The sequence below is a fragment of the Triticum dicoccoides genome, chromosome 3B (assembly GCF_002162155.2).
Source record: "Triticum dicoccoides isolate Atlit2015 ecotype Zavitan chromosome 3B, WEW_v2.0, whole genome shotgun sequence".
NCBI classification, from domain to species: domain Eukaryota; kingdom Viridiplantae; phylum Streptophyta; class Magnoliopsida; order Poales; family Poaceae; genus Triticum; species Triticum dicoccoides.
The window spans coordinates 576004728-576022051 of NC_041385.1; the positions used below are offsets into that span (position 1 = coordinate 576004728).

A 17324-nucleotide genomic window follows, 5' to 3' on the forward strand; every position below is an offset into this window, starting at 1 on the left:
CACTAGGTCCATGGAAAAATAGCACAAGAATTTGTTTTTTGGATGCTAAGAAAGCCGGCAACAGGCTAAATTGCACTTCCTCAGCCTCTCTAAAAAAGGCACCTACAGCATTGGATATCAAAAGGACCCGTCGAAACTTAGTTTACGAAATCGGAGATATCGAACTTAGTTTACAAACTCTGCTAGTACATGATATTGCAACCAAGCTTGCATACCTCAGGTTTTCAATGTCTTGACAAACGTCAGCATCACACAAGCTTAAGAGCATTTTCGAAGCATTTCAGCATAAGAAACATTTCCGGGTCAAGCTTCTAACAAATAGTCCATTAGCTTTACCGAACGATCGTAATCATCTTCAACTCCGCACCTCCCTCAAGGTCATAAGAAGACATCTTCTCCTTTGACGGAAACACTAAAACTGGATTTGTTATTGTTCTCTCCCCTTGTCTTGCATTGCTTATAGCCATTACACAGGCTGATGCCTGGACGGCCGCACTATTGTATTCCACGAAATTTGATTGCATGGCCTGCAAGCTGATATCATCAGATAATCACTAAACAAGTAAGCGGTCAAACCGTAAGACAGACGAGTTTTCCAAATGATGCTTATAACAAGGAAGCTGCTGGAGGGGGCAGAGCTGAATTACCTATGGTTAGGCAGAGCCATGATCATCGTCTTGCTGCTTATTCTCGGCTTCGAGCCATTCGTCGCTGCCGTCAATCCACTGACGTAGATCTGCTACTACAGAGACACCCACATGAATGAGAGCACCTAAAAGCAAACCTTGAGCTCCTATCTACTGCTCTATTCACTAGCGCCTCATATCCACGAACTGACCAAGACTGCATATACGGCATCGTGGTGTGCCGCGGTGATGGCGTCGTCGATGCCTGCCCCAGCTGCATCACCACAGCATTCCAGGATGTGTGGTGGGCCGTGGATGAGGGGGAGGGCCGGCGACGGGGCGGGGAAGCGACGGCGATGGGGCGGGGGAGCGACGCGGCCGGTGACAGGGCAAGGGAGCGACGGGGCCGGCGACAGGGTGGCGGGGGAGGGCCGGCGACGGGGCGGGGGAGGGCCGGCAACGGGGCAGGGGAGCGACGGTGACGGGGCGGGGGAGTGACGCAGCCGGCGACAGGGCGGGGGAGCGACGGGGCCGGCGACAGGGTGGCGGCGGGCGAGCCTAGAGCGCCATCGACGGGGGTTGTTCGGTGTGTGGATGAGATGCGAACAACGTTTTTTTTACCTGGATGGGTGGGGAGAGAGAGAGAGGGGATAACCCCACAGTTTTTTTTACCTGGAAAAAAATAACCCCATCTCTTTGCCATCTGCCAGCAGATGGCAAAGAATCTTTGCCGTCTGCTGGCATATGGCAAAGAGGTGGGGCTGGTATGCCGTTACACGCTTGACGGCCACAGGATTTGCCAACCTCTTTGCCATCTGCTGGCAGATAGCAAATATTATTTGTCATCCACTAGCAGATGGCAAAGAATTGGCTGATGGCAACCATGTTCTTTGCCGTCTTTCAGTTCTTTGCCATCTGTTTTTTATAAGTAGATGGCAAAGACGTTCTTTGCCATCAGCTGGCAGATGGCAAAGAGCTAGCTGATGGCAAATTCCCTGTTTCCAGTAGTGACTTCTATTCCTCAGTGCTTTACAACAAGGGCAAAGTCTTCGATCATGAGCATATTCCTCATGTGGACATGGAATCCATGCCTTGCTTCTCTCAAGTCCTCAGCATGATTCATGACGCTGGCTTGCTCAATTTCTACTCTGACATAGTTGATTGGAATGAAGAGCTTATTCTTCAGTTCTACGCAACCTTGCATATCACAGGCGATGCTGCTGAGGTCAATTCTTGGGTGTTGGACTGGATGACTGAAAATACTCATTAAAAGGCACCAGCCTCTGAATTTCTTCGTGCCTTACCTATCAGTCCTCCACCTGACGGTGCTCGCTGTGTGTATGATGAACCTGAACTTACTGATCACTATATGCAAGTGCTCATGAAGCCGCTGAAGCCAGGACAAGCTCCAAGGACCAAATTCCTTGTGAAGGAATTGCTCTATGTGCCCAGAACCATCTACCGCATTCTGACGAAGACCATGAGTCCCATCAAAGGCCATGACTCATCCGATGAAGAAATTATCGGAATGATGAAGAATATGCTTTTCAATATCATGCATGGCATCCCCATAAATTATCATGATTTCTTCATGAGGACTCTGGCAAATGTTGCACTTTCTCCATTTGAGCTGAAGCCTTACGCGTCGTGGATCATGAGATTCCTCAGAACAAGGTTTTCACTCAACTACAAGGCAGATTTTCAGAATCACCTCATCTACTTGCCCCCTATTGAAGTCCTCAAGCGGACAATTTCCTCATCTGATGAGAAGGGCAAGTCACCAGCTGTGATCGATGAAGGCACTCGTCCATTGGATGGTCAGTTCCGCCAAGCTGCATCCTACTCCACCAATGATGACTCTGCCACACATGATTCTGCTGCCAATGCTCCAAAGTCAAGTCCTCAAGCTACTGCTCCTCGTGTGATGACTGACCGTGAACTGCTGATAAGTCTTCACCAGAAGGTGGATCGCAACCACAAGTGGGTTAAGCGTCAGTTTGGTTCTATTCTTCACAACATGACTTCCACACATAATGCAGTGAAGAAAAACCACTACTACCTCCATGAAGTGTTTGATCACACCTGGGCTATTTTGTCACATCTATATGGTGAAGAAGATCTGAAGCAAATGGGCTTCAAGGAAGACTTTCACTGGTCTGCTCCTCCTCCGAAGAGATACAAGAAGGTCAAGGTTCCTCCCTTGGTGGCCAGCTCATATTCTTCATCACGCGATACGGACGAGCATGAAGACTTGGACGACACTGCAATAGGCCCTACATCGACTCAAGACCCTGCCAACGCTGGTGCTCCTCCATCATCATGATATTCTTCAGGGGCGTTAGTCCTCAGTTTCAACCCTTTTGGTCATTCGATGACAAAGGGGGAGAAATTTGAGTTAGTCTTCAAGCGGGTCTATGTATGGGCGTTTTTTGCTAAGTTACAACTCTCATTCTTCTGATGACTTTGATGGATCGAGTTGTAATCTTAAACTCTATGGTGGCTTGATACTTCTGCTGTGTTCTTCTGCATGCTTATTCCTCATTTATGTTAATGCACGCATGCTGAATTACATCAGTCACCATATTTCATCATGCATTTCAAATTCCTCATATTATATGTTAAATGCGTTTATGAATGACAAGATATAGGGGGAGATCTCCATGATTATACTCTTCAAGTGTGCATTCCTTCAAAAGCAAATTCCTCACTATGCACATCTTCAGGGGGAGTTCTTCTATATCTTGCAATCAAATTCCTCAATATCAGTATTTACACTTCATATGTTTATCCCCGTTGAAAACTTAACCTATATTGTCATCAATCACCAAAAAGGGGGAGATTGTAAGTGCATCTAGTGCCCCTTAGTGATTTTGGTGTATTGAAGACTTATAGGTTAAGGGACTGATGCGTTTGTGAGTGTACACAGGTATATAAGTCTATGAGAAGTTTGATATTTACAGAGAATGTCGACCCCTAAAAATGAAGTTCTTCATCTGAAGACTTTGGATTTCGGAAGACTTTCTGAAGACTTACTGAAGACTTTGAAAGTGAAGAAATTGGTGTGACCCTGAAGACTTGGTATTCATTCGAGGAACATGAAGCGTGAAGAATTTTGTTTTTATAGTTTCATTTTCTCTTTCTTGAGTCATAGGAAACACCGTACTGTTAAAGGGGGTCGAGGAAATACTAAGGAAAAATTTCCATGTGATGCTCAACTCAAAATCCTACACCTACCGATCCCTTCGAGTGAAGCCATTGGAAATCTCATACACTTCAGTCAAATTCTTCAGTGACAGAGACAAAGTTCTTCTGATCTCTGAGGAATTTGTTCTGACTGAGGAGTTAGGAATTCGCTAGTGCGAATTGCCTACACAGTGAGGAACATGATAGCCTGAGGTATTTGAGAGTCAAATATTCCTACCGTTGCTGTGCTACGCGCCAGCTGTCCCAAAATATCTACCCACCTAACGGTCATATCAGACAAGGGCATTTATGTCTTATCATGTCGGGCTACTCCCTAGGCTATAAATAGCCGCCCCCTACAACCACTAGCTGGTTGGCTGCTCCGAGAGAAACTGACACTTGTCATTTGAGAGCAACCCATCCTCCGAGGACTTTGAGCGAAAATCATCAAGTGAGGAAATCCCAAACCCAAACCTACAAAACCCCAAGTGATTGAGCATCACTGAAGAGATTGATCCTGCGTGGATCCGATGCTTCTTTCCTTTGAAGACTGTGCTTCTTCCAGACGGTTAGGCGTCAAGGTCTAGAGCATCCAAGAGGAATTGTGGATCACCGAGTGACCAAGTTTGTGAAGGTTCGGAAGTCACGTGAAGACTTACCACGAGTGATTGGGCAAGGTCTGTGTGACCTTAGCTCAAGGAGAATACGGTGAGGATTGTGTGTCCGGGACTGTGTGTCCTCGAGTTTAAATACTCAGCCGCTCCAACCATATGTACAACTGAGACAGCAGTTGGAACTGGTCTACCAAATCATTGTCTTCACCGAGCTAACTGGTTCTATGTCCTCAACTCTTTCATTTCCTCATGCATGTTGTTGTGTGCCTGTTCATATCTGTTTGAAGACTTTGACTGAAGACTTTCTCAATTTCCTCAGTTCAGTTTCTTCAGTCTGTCCATCTTCATCTTGTGTTATCCTGTGTTTACGCTTTCTGTACTCTGTGCTTGTCTTCATTTCATCATGATGACTATGCTTGTGTTCTGTTTCATTCCTTTCTGAGTACTTATTCTGCTGCTAGTAGTTCTTCATTTAGGAATTTCCTCACCAGCAAATTCCTCAGTGAAGAATTCATAAAAATCTCCTATTCACCCCCCCCTCTAGTCGATATAACGCACTTTCAATACCCCTCCACCCCCTCTTCATTCGTGGAGAGAGCCATCAGAACGAACCTACACTTTCAACTTACATTTTCTGAGAGAGAACCACATACTCATGTGTTGAGACCAAGATATTCTATTCCTACCATATGAATCTTGATCTCTAGCCTTCCCCAAGTTGCTTTCCACTCAAATCTTCTTTCCACCAAATCCAAATCCCGTGAGAGAGAGTTGAGTGTTGGGGAGACTATCATTTGAAGCACAAGAGCAAGGATTTCATCATCAACACACCATTTGTTACTTCTTGGAGAGTGGTGTCTCCTAGGTTGGCTAGGTGTCACTTGGGAGCCTCCGACAAGATTGTGGAGTTGAACCAAGGAGTTTGTAAGGGCAAGGAGATCGCCTACTTTGTGAAGATCTATGGCTAGTGAGGCAAGTCCTTCGTGGGCGACGACCATGCTGGGATAGACAAGGTTGCTTCTTCGTGGACCCTTCTTGGGTGGAGCCCTCCATGGACTCGCACAGCCGTTACCCTTCGTGGGTTGAAGTCTCCATCAACGTGTATGTACGATAGCACCACCTATTGGAACCACAACAAAAACATCTGTGTCTCCAATTGTGTTTGATTTCTCCAAACCCTTCCCTTTATATTTTTGCAAGTTGCATGCTTTACTTTCCTCTGCTCATATACTCTTTGCATGCTTGCTTGAATTGTGTTAAGATTGCTTGACTTGTTCTAAGTTAGCTAAAATTTGCCAAAGACTAAAATTGGGAAAAGGATAAGTTTTTATTTGGTCAAGTAGTCTAATCACCCCCCCCCTTTAGACATACTTCCGATCCTACAAGTGGTATCAGAGCTTTGGTCTCCATTTGCTTTGATTTCCATAGCTTTTGGTGGTCATAGCCTTGGTTTCACAACCTAGGAGAGTATGGCATCTAGCGAGGGAAACTATCACCGTAGAGGTCCTTACTTTGATGGTACTAATTTTGCTAGTTGGAAGCATAAGATGAAAATACATATTCTTGGACATAACCCCGCAGTTTGGGCTATTATGTGTATTGGCTTGCAAGGTGAATTCTTTGATGGGAGAGAACCGAACCGTGAAGCTAGCGCGGATGAGTTGAAGATGCTGCAATACAACGCTCAAGCTTGTGATATTCTCTTCAATGGATTGTGCCCCGAAGAATTCAACAAAATCAGTCGTCTTGAGAATGCAAAGGAAATTTGGGATACTTTGATTGATATGCACGAAGGTACTGACTCCGTCAAGGAATCCAAGTTGGATGTGCTTCAAAGTCAACTTGACAAGTTCAAGATGAAGGATGGTGAAGGCGTCGCTGAAATGTACTCTAGGCTTGCTCTCATTACAAATGAGATTGCCGGGTTAGGAAGTGAAGAGATGACCGAAACATTCATCATAAAGAAGATCCTAAGAGCATTGGATGGAAAATATGATACCGTGTGCACATTGATCCAAACGATGCCCAATTACAAGAATCTCAAGCCAACGGAAGTCATTGGAAGAATTGTTGCTCATGAGATGTCACTCAAGGATAAGGAGGAGCTCCACAACAAGTCAAGTGGTGCTTACAAAGCCTCATGTGAATCCCCCACATCATCAAGTGAGAAACAAACCTTCAATGAAGAATTGAGCCTAATGGTGAAGAACTTCAACAAGTTCTACAAGAGTAGAAGCAAAGAGAGAAGCTCCAAGTCAAGGTCCTACAATGACAAAAGATCTTCTAGTCGAGAGCGTAATTGCTACAATTGTGGAAGACCCGGACACTATTCCAATGAGTGTACGGCTCCCTACAAAAGAAGAGAAGAATCACCTAAGAGGAGAAGTAGAAGAGAAGAATCACCACCAAGGGAGAGAAGGAGTAGAGATGATCGTTATGAGCGAAGAACATCCCGGAGGAGCAAGGATTCGGAAAGGAAGGACAATTCATCAAGGAGCTACACAAAACGAAGACATCAAGCTCATGTTGGTGAATGGGTATCCGGCTCCGACTCCAACAATCACTCCGAGAGAAGCTATCACTCCGACTCCGAACATACTCAAGATGAAGGTGTTGCGGGTCTAGCACTTGTGTCAACCAACTCCTATGACATATTTGATTCACCAAATGAAGGACTTGGAAGATGCTTCATGGCTAAAGGCCCAAAGGTAACACACCCCGAGTATGTTGATTTCAATAGTGATGAAGATGACTTGTTAGGTGATGATGATTTACTTATTGACAACTCTAGTGATGAATACTATGATGAAACGTCAATTAATCATGCTAATCAAGATAAAACGAATGACAATGATAAGGAGAAGATTGAGATCCTAACTAAAGAACTAAACACTCTTAAGTTAGCTCATGAAACTATCTTAGGGGATCATCGAGAACTTTGAAGGACTCATGAGAAGTTACGCTTTGAAAAGCTCAACCTTGAGCAAGAGCATGAGTTCTTAAAGGAAATCAATGGTGATCTTCGCAAGAAAAGTTCTTCTTACATTGCCAAGCGTTTACTCTTATCTACTTACATGCCTCAAGTCAAGTCTAGTAACAAGAACAAAAAGGATTCTTCCTCTAGTAGTAACAATAATCATGTTAAATCCAATGTTGTTGCTTCTAGTAGTTCTCTTGATTCCACTAATGATTCTCTTAGCCAAGTTACACTTGAGCAAGAAAATAGCTTATTGAAGGGAATTATAGAGAAAGGTGTTTACAAGAGCCTTGTCGGGAGTAAGCAATTCGAGGAAATTGTACGCAAGCAAGGAAGGCACCGGAAGAACCAAGGTGTTGGTTTTGAACTAAAGTTCAATGCCAATGGAGTTGAGTGGGAAGAAGATCAATACCCCAAGACGAAGTTTGTTCCTCAACAAGAGAAGTATGATCCTACTTCCTTCAAAGGGACACAAGCTCAAGATGATCTTCCACCACAAGACCACAAGCAAAAAGGCAAGGATGAGCTTCAAGAGGAGATTGATGCATTTGAAGAAGCTCCCAAGGCCTTGGTCAAGTGGGTTCCCAAGACTACGTCAAGTTCTACTTCATCAAGTATGACTACAACTCCAAGGATTCCCATCAAGATGATGTGGATCCCGAAGAAGAAGAACTAGAGAGTTCTTGAGGGTGACTCCGCCAACATACTTCACTCTTATCATTTTGGCAAGGACAAGTGCAATCAACTTCCAGATCTTGCACTAGTTCATGGAGCCACAAACCCTCTTGTTGGTAAGACAAGGGACAAGGTAACCTAATGCTTTCATAGACATCATTTTGTGTGTGCATCACTCTATGTCTATGGATATCCTTGTTTGTTCCTTATGGGACTAACCCGTGTAGGTATTGAAAGTGCAACTCACTCCAAAGGATTGCTCCAAATGATCTACATCAACATTGAGCATCCACATCTTCAACACCTACATGAAGTCATCATCGACAAAACCCAAGGTTAGTTCATCCCTCTAAGGGGGGATCTCACATCTAGGGGGAGCTTTACTCTAAGAATTGAGTTAAAGCAACTCTAATGGTGTGAACACAACAATGCATTATGTAAAAGTGGCAACCCCACTTGAGCTTAAACGATGAGTATGACCTATGATCAAATGCTCTCATTTGACTCCTAAGTCAATATACTCATATATAGATGACCTAGTCATCGCCAATTGCTTGATAGATGCTAAAATGGTTGTGCATGCTTTGCCACATATTTCATTTGTCATTTTATTGTGTGAGCATGTTGGTTGCATATTTCACTCATTCGAGGACATCCACTTATTGCTTTGATTGTTTGGTTTCTTCTCTTTTGCCAAGTGGATGGACAAGAATGCCTAAGAACCTTCTCTAGCTATCTATGCTTTTCTTGTCTCAAACTCTATTCATGCTACATCACAAAGTTTGATCAAGTCAGATTCGAACCACTCTGTGTGAGGAGCACTCGGAGTCCCCGATTCGTCATAGACTTAAACTTCCAAAACTTCTTTGTGTGTTTCGTCTGATCGATTCTCCCATTTTGGTCATACCGAGATCACTAAGTCGATCTAGGTTTTCAATCTCGGTGCAACCGATTTGAACTTTTCGGTCACACTGAGTTGCAGTAACTGCTTGCAGTGATGCATCTCGGTGCCACTGAGTTGTTCCACTTGGTCACACCGACAGGGTCGGGCTATATATCCATGGGCAAAATTTTGGAAATGTCTCCAAACTCTTTCACCCACGCTCAGCCTGCTCTGCCTCCCTGGGTCTCCGGATCGTCCTCCTCGTCGCCAGCTGCCTCTCACCGCTGGTCTCCGCCGCCGTTAATGGGAATCATCTCCACCGTTGCCGCCGTAGCAAGTCCATCGCCAAACTAGGGTATGGACTTGATCCTTGTGCTAATCTCACTCCGATTCCTAGCACATTGTTTTTGCCATGTGTCTTGCCATGATTGAGATCATCTTATCCAGCGAAAACACTCCGTAGTCTAGTTGTGAATCGAAAATTTAGGGTTGGGTTTCTGCCGAAACCATCTCGGACCAACCGAGTTGTAGAAATCGGTTCCACCAATTTGGCCAAGGCTATTGCACATGTGATTCTCGGTCTGACCGAGAATTGCAAATCGGTGTGACCGAGTTCAGGACTTTGTGAAACCCTAGCAGTCTCGGTGCCACCGAACTGTGACTCGGTCTGACCGAGTTCACTAGTTTAGGTTCCTAAAGCTGCTTCGGTATCACCGAGTTTACAAATCGGTAGATCCGAAATGCTTTCTGTGGAAAACTAAAACTAAGTTTTTGACTCATTCTTTTGCAAAAACCTCTGTATTTTGTGATGCTCATCCTATTTACCTCATCTATATATATCTATTCACAGGGTCTGCTGTCAGTGTTTGCAACATGTCTGATCAAAGTGACAGTCAGAACAAGTCTGAGGAACAGGTTCATATGAGTGAGGGCACTAGTCCCTCTAGCAGCTATGATGGTAGCAGGAGCGCACCCAGCAACTTGCCTAAGGCAGCCACCAGGGCCAGAAAGAAGAAAACCTCAGAGTCTGAGGATGAAGACTATGTGGCTGTTGAGGGTGAGGCCACTTCCAAGAAGAAGGTGCTCAAGAAGGAATATGGCACAGCTGCTGCCACCAAGCCTGGTATGAGGACCAAAGCATCTGCTAGAAGAATTCCCATGTCTAAAGCTAGAGCCTCCACTCAAGTACCTTTGGAATCTGAACCCAAAGAGGTTGCTGAAGAAAGGAAGAAGAGGAAGGAAAGCGCCAAGAAGACCATGGCCAGGGTTGTTGGAAAGCCTTCCATGATGGAAGAGGAAGAAGAGGAAGAGGTTGTTGCACCAGCACCTAAAGCTCAGAAACTTATGGGTGATGCCATCAGGTCAGGGGTTGCTTCATCAAAGCCCAAAGAAGCTCCCAAGGCATCTGCTCCAAAGCCTAAAGATGCACCCAAGAGGAATATAAGGAACATTCCTGCTGGAGAGAAGAACAAGGCCCCAATGCCTGAAGCTGCTATTGAAGAAGAAGATGATGAGGAACATGTCTTGAGAAAGTTGAAGCCCAAAATTCCAGATCACAATGATGTTCATCATGTAGCTGAGAAAGGATGCAGGACTCAGACAGTGGAGATTGACTAATCCCTATGCAGTCAGGAGGAGAATTGTTGTGGACTACAGGTTCCATACAAAGGAACAACAGGATTTCTATGAGACAGTGCTGCTTGACAAGAAGCCAATAGTCTGTGACATGAGATGGGTGGACTGGAAATATATCAAGGAAAATGAAGAGCACTATCCTGGAGTGTATGACAGTTTCAATGCTTGTGGAGTGGATGACTTTGTTGGGCAGAAGCTCACAAAGTGGAATGATGAGCTTATAATGCAGTTCTACTCCACAACACACTTCTACCCAGATGGAAGGATAGTATGGATGTCTGAAGGTACTAGGTACCAATCAATTGTTGAAGAATGGGCAAATCTGATCAATGCACCTAAGGAGAAAGAGGATGAATTGGATGTCTATGCCAAGAAGAAGAAGGATCACAACTCTATGACACATATGTACATGGAGATCCCAGATGCTACTATTGAAACACACAAGTTTGGATCAGTACATTACCTTCTGTCAGGATTGCCAACAATCAACTGGATCCTCAGGCACACTCTTTTGCCTAAGTCAGGTGATCACAAGATGATCAGAGGACATGCCATCAACCTGCTTCACATATTTGATGTGCCTCAAAAGTTCAAGGTCATGAGCCTTATAGTGGAAACTATCAAGAGGACAGCTGCTGACCAAAAGAGAAGTTGTGGGTATGCCCCACAGATCCAAGAGCTAATCAACTCCAAGATGGGCACTAGCACATACCTCTTGGACAAGGATCACATGCCCATCTACCCAGATTTTGAGGATAACATAGTGGTTATGGATGAAAATGAACCATCTTCTGTGCAAGCACAAGCAAAGAAGGACAAGGCAAGGACTGAAAAGGCTACAAAGATGCCAACCATTGATGAGGCACCTCAGTATCTCCTGAAGAGCAAGCAAGATCAGCTTGGCTACTTGATTGCCTCCACTCTGAGGATTGAGAAGGGATTGGCCACCCTGACTCAAAACCAGGAGAGCCTGGAGAGGATCATGGAGCAGACATTCTATGACTTGGATGTGAAGGTCACTGAGACACAGTCAGTTGTTGAGCAACTTCAGGATGACATGCAGGAGAGGAAGGGCAAGACTACCACTGATGTGTTTGCTAGAGTGCCCAGAGCACAAAGATCTACTGCAGTGCCTGTTCCAGACACAAGAGCAACTTCGTTTGCACCAGCTACAGCTTCAGTGCCACCAGCTCCAGCATCTACTCCACTAGCTCCATCTTCATCAACTGATGCTTTCGTCCTTGGCGTTATTTCTACACCACCAGCTGAAGACCAAGCCTGAGAGTCGATTTAGTACTATGCATTTTCTATGAACTTTTTGGTAACTTGTTGCCAAAGGGGGAGAAAAATGTATAGATCATAGGCTTCGAGAGAGAGCTTTGCTTTTTATTCTCTCTTGTTTTGGTGCTTGAACTTTGTTTGCTTGTTTGATATACTTTATGCATGTGTGATACATGGATGATCATGTGTTTGATCATATGCTACATTAATGCTTGTTGGATGACATTATCCTTTTATCTCTATATGATCATTCACTTTGCTTGGTGATGAGTGCATGTGTTTAATTATTATCATTTTGAGCGCTCCACCAAGATGTATGTGACATGGGAGAGTAACTTATGATCCTAACTCATTGTGCATTTGCAGTCCAAAGCAAATCTTAAACTATGCACAAATTTAGGGGGAGCTCTCACATTTCACATACTTCTCAAAGCGACAATGTTTTTCAATCTTATTATCATTTGTCGAAGCTTAGATCTATATGTTGTCATCAATTACCAAAAAGGGGGAGATTGAAAGTGCAACTATCCCTAGGTGGTTTTGGTAATTCCTAACAACATATAGCTCATTGAGCTAATGCTACTTCTAGATAAATATTTCAGGAAAGCTCAATGAATGGCATGGCATGGATGAGAAAAGTGGACCCCTCAAAATGCTAAGGACAAAAGAATTGGCTCAAGCTCAAAGCTCAAGACTCTACATTTTATATTTTAGTGATCCAAGATCACATTGAGTCTATAGGAAAAGCCAATACTATCAAGGAGGGATGAGGTGTTGCTTAATGAGGTTCTTGCTCAAAGTGCTTAGTGATATGCTCCAAAGCCCTCAACTACTTTCTTACATCCACATATGACCTAAACCAAAAGTCAAACTCGTCCCCACCGATTCTTTCTATCCGGCGCCACCGAGTTCAGATGTCATAGCCACTGCCACAAACCCTAGGCAAATCGGTCTCACCGATAGGGATCTCGGTCTCACCGAGATGGGATTGTAATCTCTCTCTTTCCCTTCGTAACATTTCGGTACCACTGAGATGAGCGATCGGTCCCACCGAGATTGCAATGTAAAGTCTCTGTTTCCCCTTCGTAACATTTCGGTCTCATCAAAATGAGCAAACCGGTCCCACTGAGTTTACCTGACCAACTCTCTGGTTAGCTTATTACCAAAATCGGTCCCACCGAGTTTGTGTAATCGGTCTCACCGAGATTAAGTTATGCCCTAACCCTAACCATATCGGTCCTACCGAGTTGCATGTCGGTCCCATCGAAAATCCTAACGGTCACTAGATTTGCTGAATCGGTCCGACCAAGTTTATCAATTCGGTCCCACCGAGATTGGCAAGTTGTGTGTAACGGTTAGATTTTGTGTGGAGGCTATATATACCCCTCCACCTCCTCTTCATTCGTGGAGAGAGCCATCAGAACGAGCCTACACTTCCAACTTACATTTTCTGAGAGAGAACCACCTACTCATGTGTTGAGACCAAGATATTCCATTCCTACCATATGAATCTTGATCTCTAGCCTTCCCCAAGTTGCTTTCCACTCAAATCTTCTTTCCACCAAATCCAAATCCTATGAGAGAGAGTTGAGTGTTGGGGATACTATCATTTGAAGCACAAGAGCAAGGAGTTCATCATCAACACACCATTTGTTACTTCTTGGACTGGTGTCTCCAAGATTGGCTAGGTGTCACTTGGGAGCCTTCGACAAGATTGTGGAGTTGAACCAAGGAGTTTGTAAGGGCAAGGAGATCGCCTACTTCGTGAAGATATACCTCTAGTGAGGCAAGTCCTTCGTGGGCGACGACCATGGTGGGATAGACAAGGTTGCTTCTTCGTGGTCCCTTCTTGGGTGGAGCCCTCCGTGGACTCGCGCAGCCGTTACCCTTCGTGGGTTGAAGTCTCCATCAACGTGGATGTACGATAGCACCACCTATCGGAACCACGACAAAAACATCCGTGTCTCCAATTGCGTTTGATTTCTCCAAACCATTCCCTTTACATTCTTGCAAGTTGCATGCTTTACTTTTCGCTGCTCATATACTCTTTGCATGCTTGCTTGAATTGTGTTAAGATTGCTTGACTTGTGCTAAGTTAGCTAAAATCTGCCAAAGACTAAAATTGGGAAAATGATAAGTTTTTATTTGGTCAAGTAGTCTAATCACCCCCCTAGACATACTTCTGATCCTACAGCCTCACATGCCGTGTCAACTACCTCACTCTCTAAGTGTTGTGGCTCACTCACTCCCTCAAGGATGCTCTCACTCATATGGTTGGTGGAGTCACTCAAATGGCGCTCAACCTCACATAGGATGTGTGGCATGCTCTCATGTGTGGGGCTAGTGGTGGTCACACTCATCCTCTCATAGGAAATGCTCTTAATGTCACGCATGGTGGAGTCACTCGTGTCACTCATGTGGTAGTGGCTCTCCTCACATGGCACTTGGGGCATCTCTTCATATGTGGGTGTCGGAGAGATGTTGATGCAAATATCTCCATGCGCGGTCGCGTAGCTTGACTCAGAGTATGAGTCCAATATGGGCACCGTCTTCATGTTGTTGAAGAGGTTCGCGCTCGTCGCCGTGGTCGAAGGGGATGGCCCTTGCTCGACCTTCTTGTCACCGTCTTGGTGTGGGAGGCCCATATGATGTGGCACCTCGTAGCTCGTCTCCATGACCGAATGGAGTTTCCCATGCTCGGCCATCTTCCTTGAGGGGCTTCCGAAGATGGAAGTGTCGCCCTCGCTTGTAGGTGGTCGCCTTGTTGTTGATGAAGTCGTTGTAGGCGTACCCGTGGGAAGTAGGCGAAGATGTCGTACGTCCAAAGGCGAAGATGCCTCGATAGCACTTGGCGAAGATGACAAAGTGGTGGTGGTAGACGTAGCTCCGTCTTGGTGGTGTTCGTATCGCGGTCTTCTTTTGTGCTCCTGAAGCTTGGACTTGGCGTGAAGTAGGTCTTGTTGGGACTTGTGCATTTGCGCTTGTGGAGCATCTTCATGATGATGATGTCGTTGTCGTGGTTGAGCTTGTAGTAGATGTCGTTCGTCGTCCTCGTGCACATGTTGCTTGGAGGTGACTTTCCCTTCATGATGATGTTGATCACGAACGTGATGGTGGTCGCCATGTAGATGTGGACGTGGATGAATTGCACTTGCATCGTTTTCGCGCTCCGAAGACTTGTGGCTTGAATGTCGCCGCCTTGAAGATGACGAAGGGGAAGAAGACTTGATCAAGGCTCTAATTTCGTCCATCCTTGCATCTTGCTCCTCTTTATGTGCGGAAAGCTTCTTGTCGATGTAGTCCCTTTTCCTTGCTTCGGAGTGAAAAATGTCGATGGAGATGTTCTCGAGGCGCTCTCGCAATCTTGATTGTGCGCCTTGCATTTGTCGTTGTAGATCGAAGATAGACGCTTTGGAGATGTAGTTGTTCACACCGTCATTGTTGTCGTAGATCGGAGATGAAATGCCTTGCCTATCCATCACAAGACTCGAGCAAATGTGAGTGGGAGAAGGAGAAGAACTGTACCAAATGTACCTTGACTGATGTTGAAGATGGATCAATTATCACTCAAATGTGTAACAAGGAAATAGCACAGTTGGTACCAATTCTTGTCGGTTCTCACACCTACACAAGTAAGGCTTTGGGTGGAGCTCGGTGAGGATAGTGGCCCAAAAAAATTTGATGCAAAATGTTAGCAAGAGTCAATAATGTTGAAAGATATTCACAAATTTGCAAGCGAAACAAGTAGACCAATAGCACAGGATGGCACACGGAAACGCACACACGAATAGATAAATGGGGTCGTACAACCAAGGAATGAGCACAAAATGTGGAGTCCATGTAAAACGCTCGTGTTGCACAACTCAAGAGAGACGCTAGCACGATTGCTCTATAGGCGGATACGACACTTGTGCACAACCTATAAGATGCAAAATGGATAAACTTTCTATCCCAAGTATGCTATGTATGTATGGTTCCCGGTGTTTCTCTCAAGATGATCCAAGATGATCGGATATGACAATCTTATATGCAATGTGGTATGATGCTATGGCACTTGCTTACAAGCTTCTTTGCTCTCTCTTTTGCTTAAAAGCTTTATTTCTTTTTTTTCATTGGCCACTTTTGCACAATGCACAAACCAAGATAGCAATTGTGTATATGCGGGAACAAACTTGTGACACAAGATATGATACCAATATATGCACCACGATGATATGGTATGTATGCTATGGGAAGTATGATCACTAATGTGCACAAGTCACGTTGCCGGCAATACACAAATGGCTAGTCTCGATAGGCAAGTAACACAGAATGAGCTAGGGGTTAACAATGCAATGGCAAGGGGATATACAAAGGAGGGATACCACGATACCAAGATGATATGGAGGTTACCGTCCGAGGCAATGATGAGTGGCGGTGTTCTTGATGTAGAAACCAAGATGATGGAGACTCGTCCCTAAGTAGCCGAAACACCTTAGGAAACGGAAAAACCGCGAACTCAAAATCTCAAACATCAAATGTCAAAATGGTGGTAGCGGGAAAGCGGTGGTGGTTTGCACTCGGCAATGCGGAAGTGGAATGATGGGTTATACACGTGTCGGAGTTGAAGTTGCCGTCCCTAAGTAGCCGAAACACCTTAGGAGACACAAGCCACAACTCAAACAAGCTCAAACAACTATTGGGTTAAGTTGGGGGTGGCGGAAGTGTATGGTGGGCACGCCTATACGGAAGTGGTGGTGGTGGTTGATGAAGAAGCAACCATCCCTAAGTAGCCAAAATACCTTAGGAGACTCGAATCACTACTCAAGCAACCACTAATGCTATGAGGAACAAAATAGGTTAGGTTGCGGAAGTCGATGGTGGCTATGTGGATGATGTGGTGGAAGCCCTAGGTAAAGATGCTAAAGTTCCAAAAAATTGATGGAGTCAAATGATGTTGGTGTTATTTTTGTGGGAAGTGGGATGTCAATAGCTTCAAAACGAGCTAAAGAACGCCAAAATCGGAGTTCAGATGAATTAGTTATGGCCGAAACAGAATCAGCCGAAGTCAATATCTACAGGTTACGCACGTCCGTAAATGGACGGATGTCCGGTCGTCGGACGTCCGGTCGGGTCGGAAATCCGTAAATTCAGCTCGGGTTTGGGGTTCCGGTCGTCCAGTAAAGGTCGAACGTCCGGTCGTTCCTGGGGCTCCGGACGTCCGTAAAACGCCGGTCGTCCGGTTGGTCGGGGTCAACGCGAAATCCGAGATCCGGGGCGTGATTTTGAGCGAAAAATGGAGATTTCGGGGTCAAAATTGAAGAGATTTCGTGGATGAAAGATGGGGAAACTTGGGGAGATGCTAGATCCACTTGAAACCAAGCAAATCCACGGATCAAAATCAACAAAACATCATCAAAATAACAAATCACAAAAAATTGGGGCTATTTTTGATGCGGATTTTCGGATAA

General features: G+C 45.0%; 1 protein-coding gene across 1 annotated transcript; it reads right to left on the reverse strand.

The window, feature by feature from the left end:
- Positions 1-430: 430 nt before the first annotated feature.
- On the reverse strand, positions 431-1441 carry LOC119279671 (serine/arginine repetitive matrix protein 1-like). The gene is made up of 4 exons (XM_037560838.1): positions 1431-1441; positions 839-1184; positions 648-736; positions 431-527 (listed from the first exon to the last, which is right to left on the reverse strand). The coding sequence occupies exons 1-4, from the start codon at positions 1439-1441 to the stop codon at positions 467-469; spliced, it is 507 nt and encodes a 168-aa protein (XP_037416735.1). The 3' UTR covers positions 431-466.
- Positions 1442-17324: the final 15883 nt, after the last annotated feature.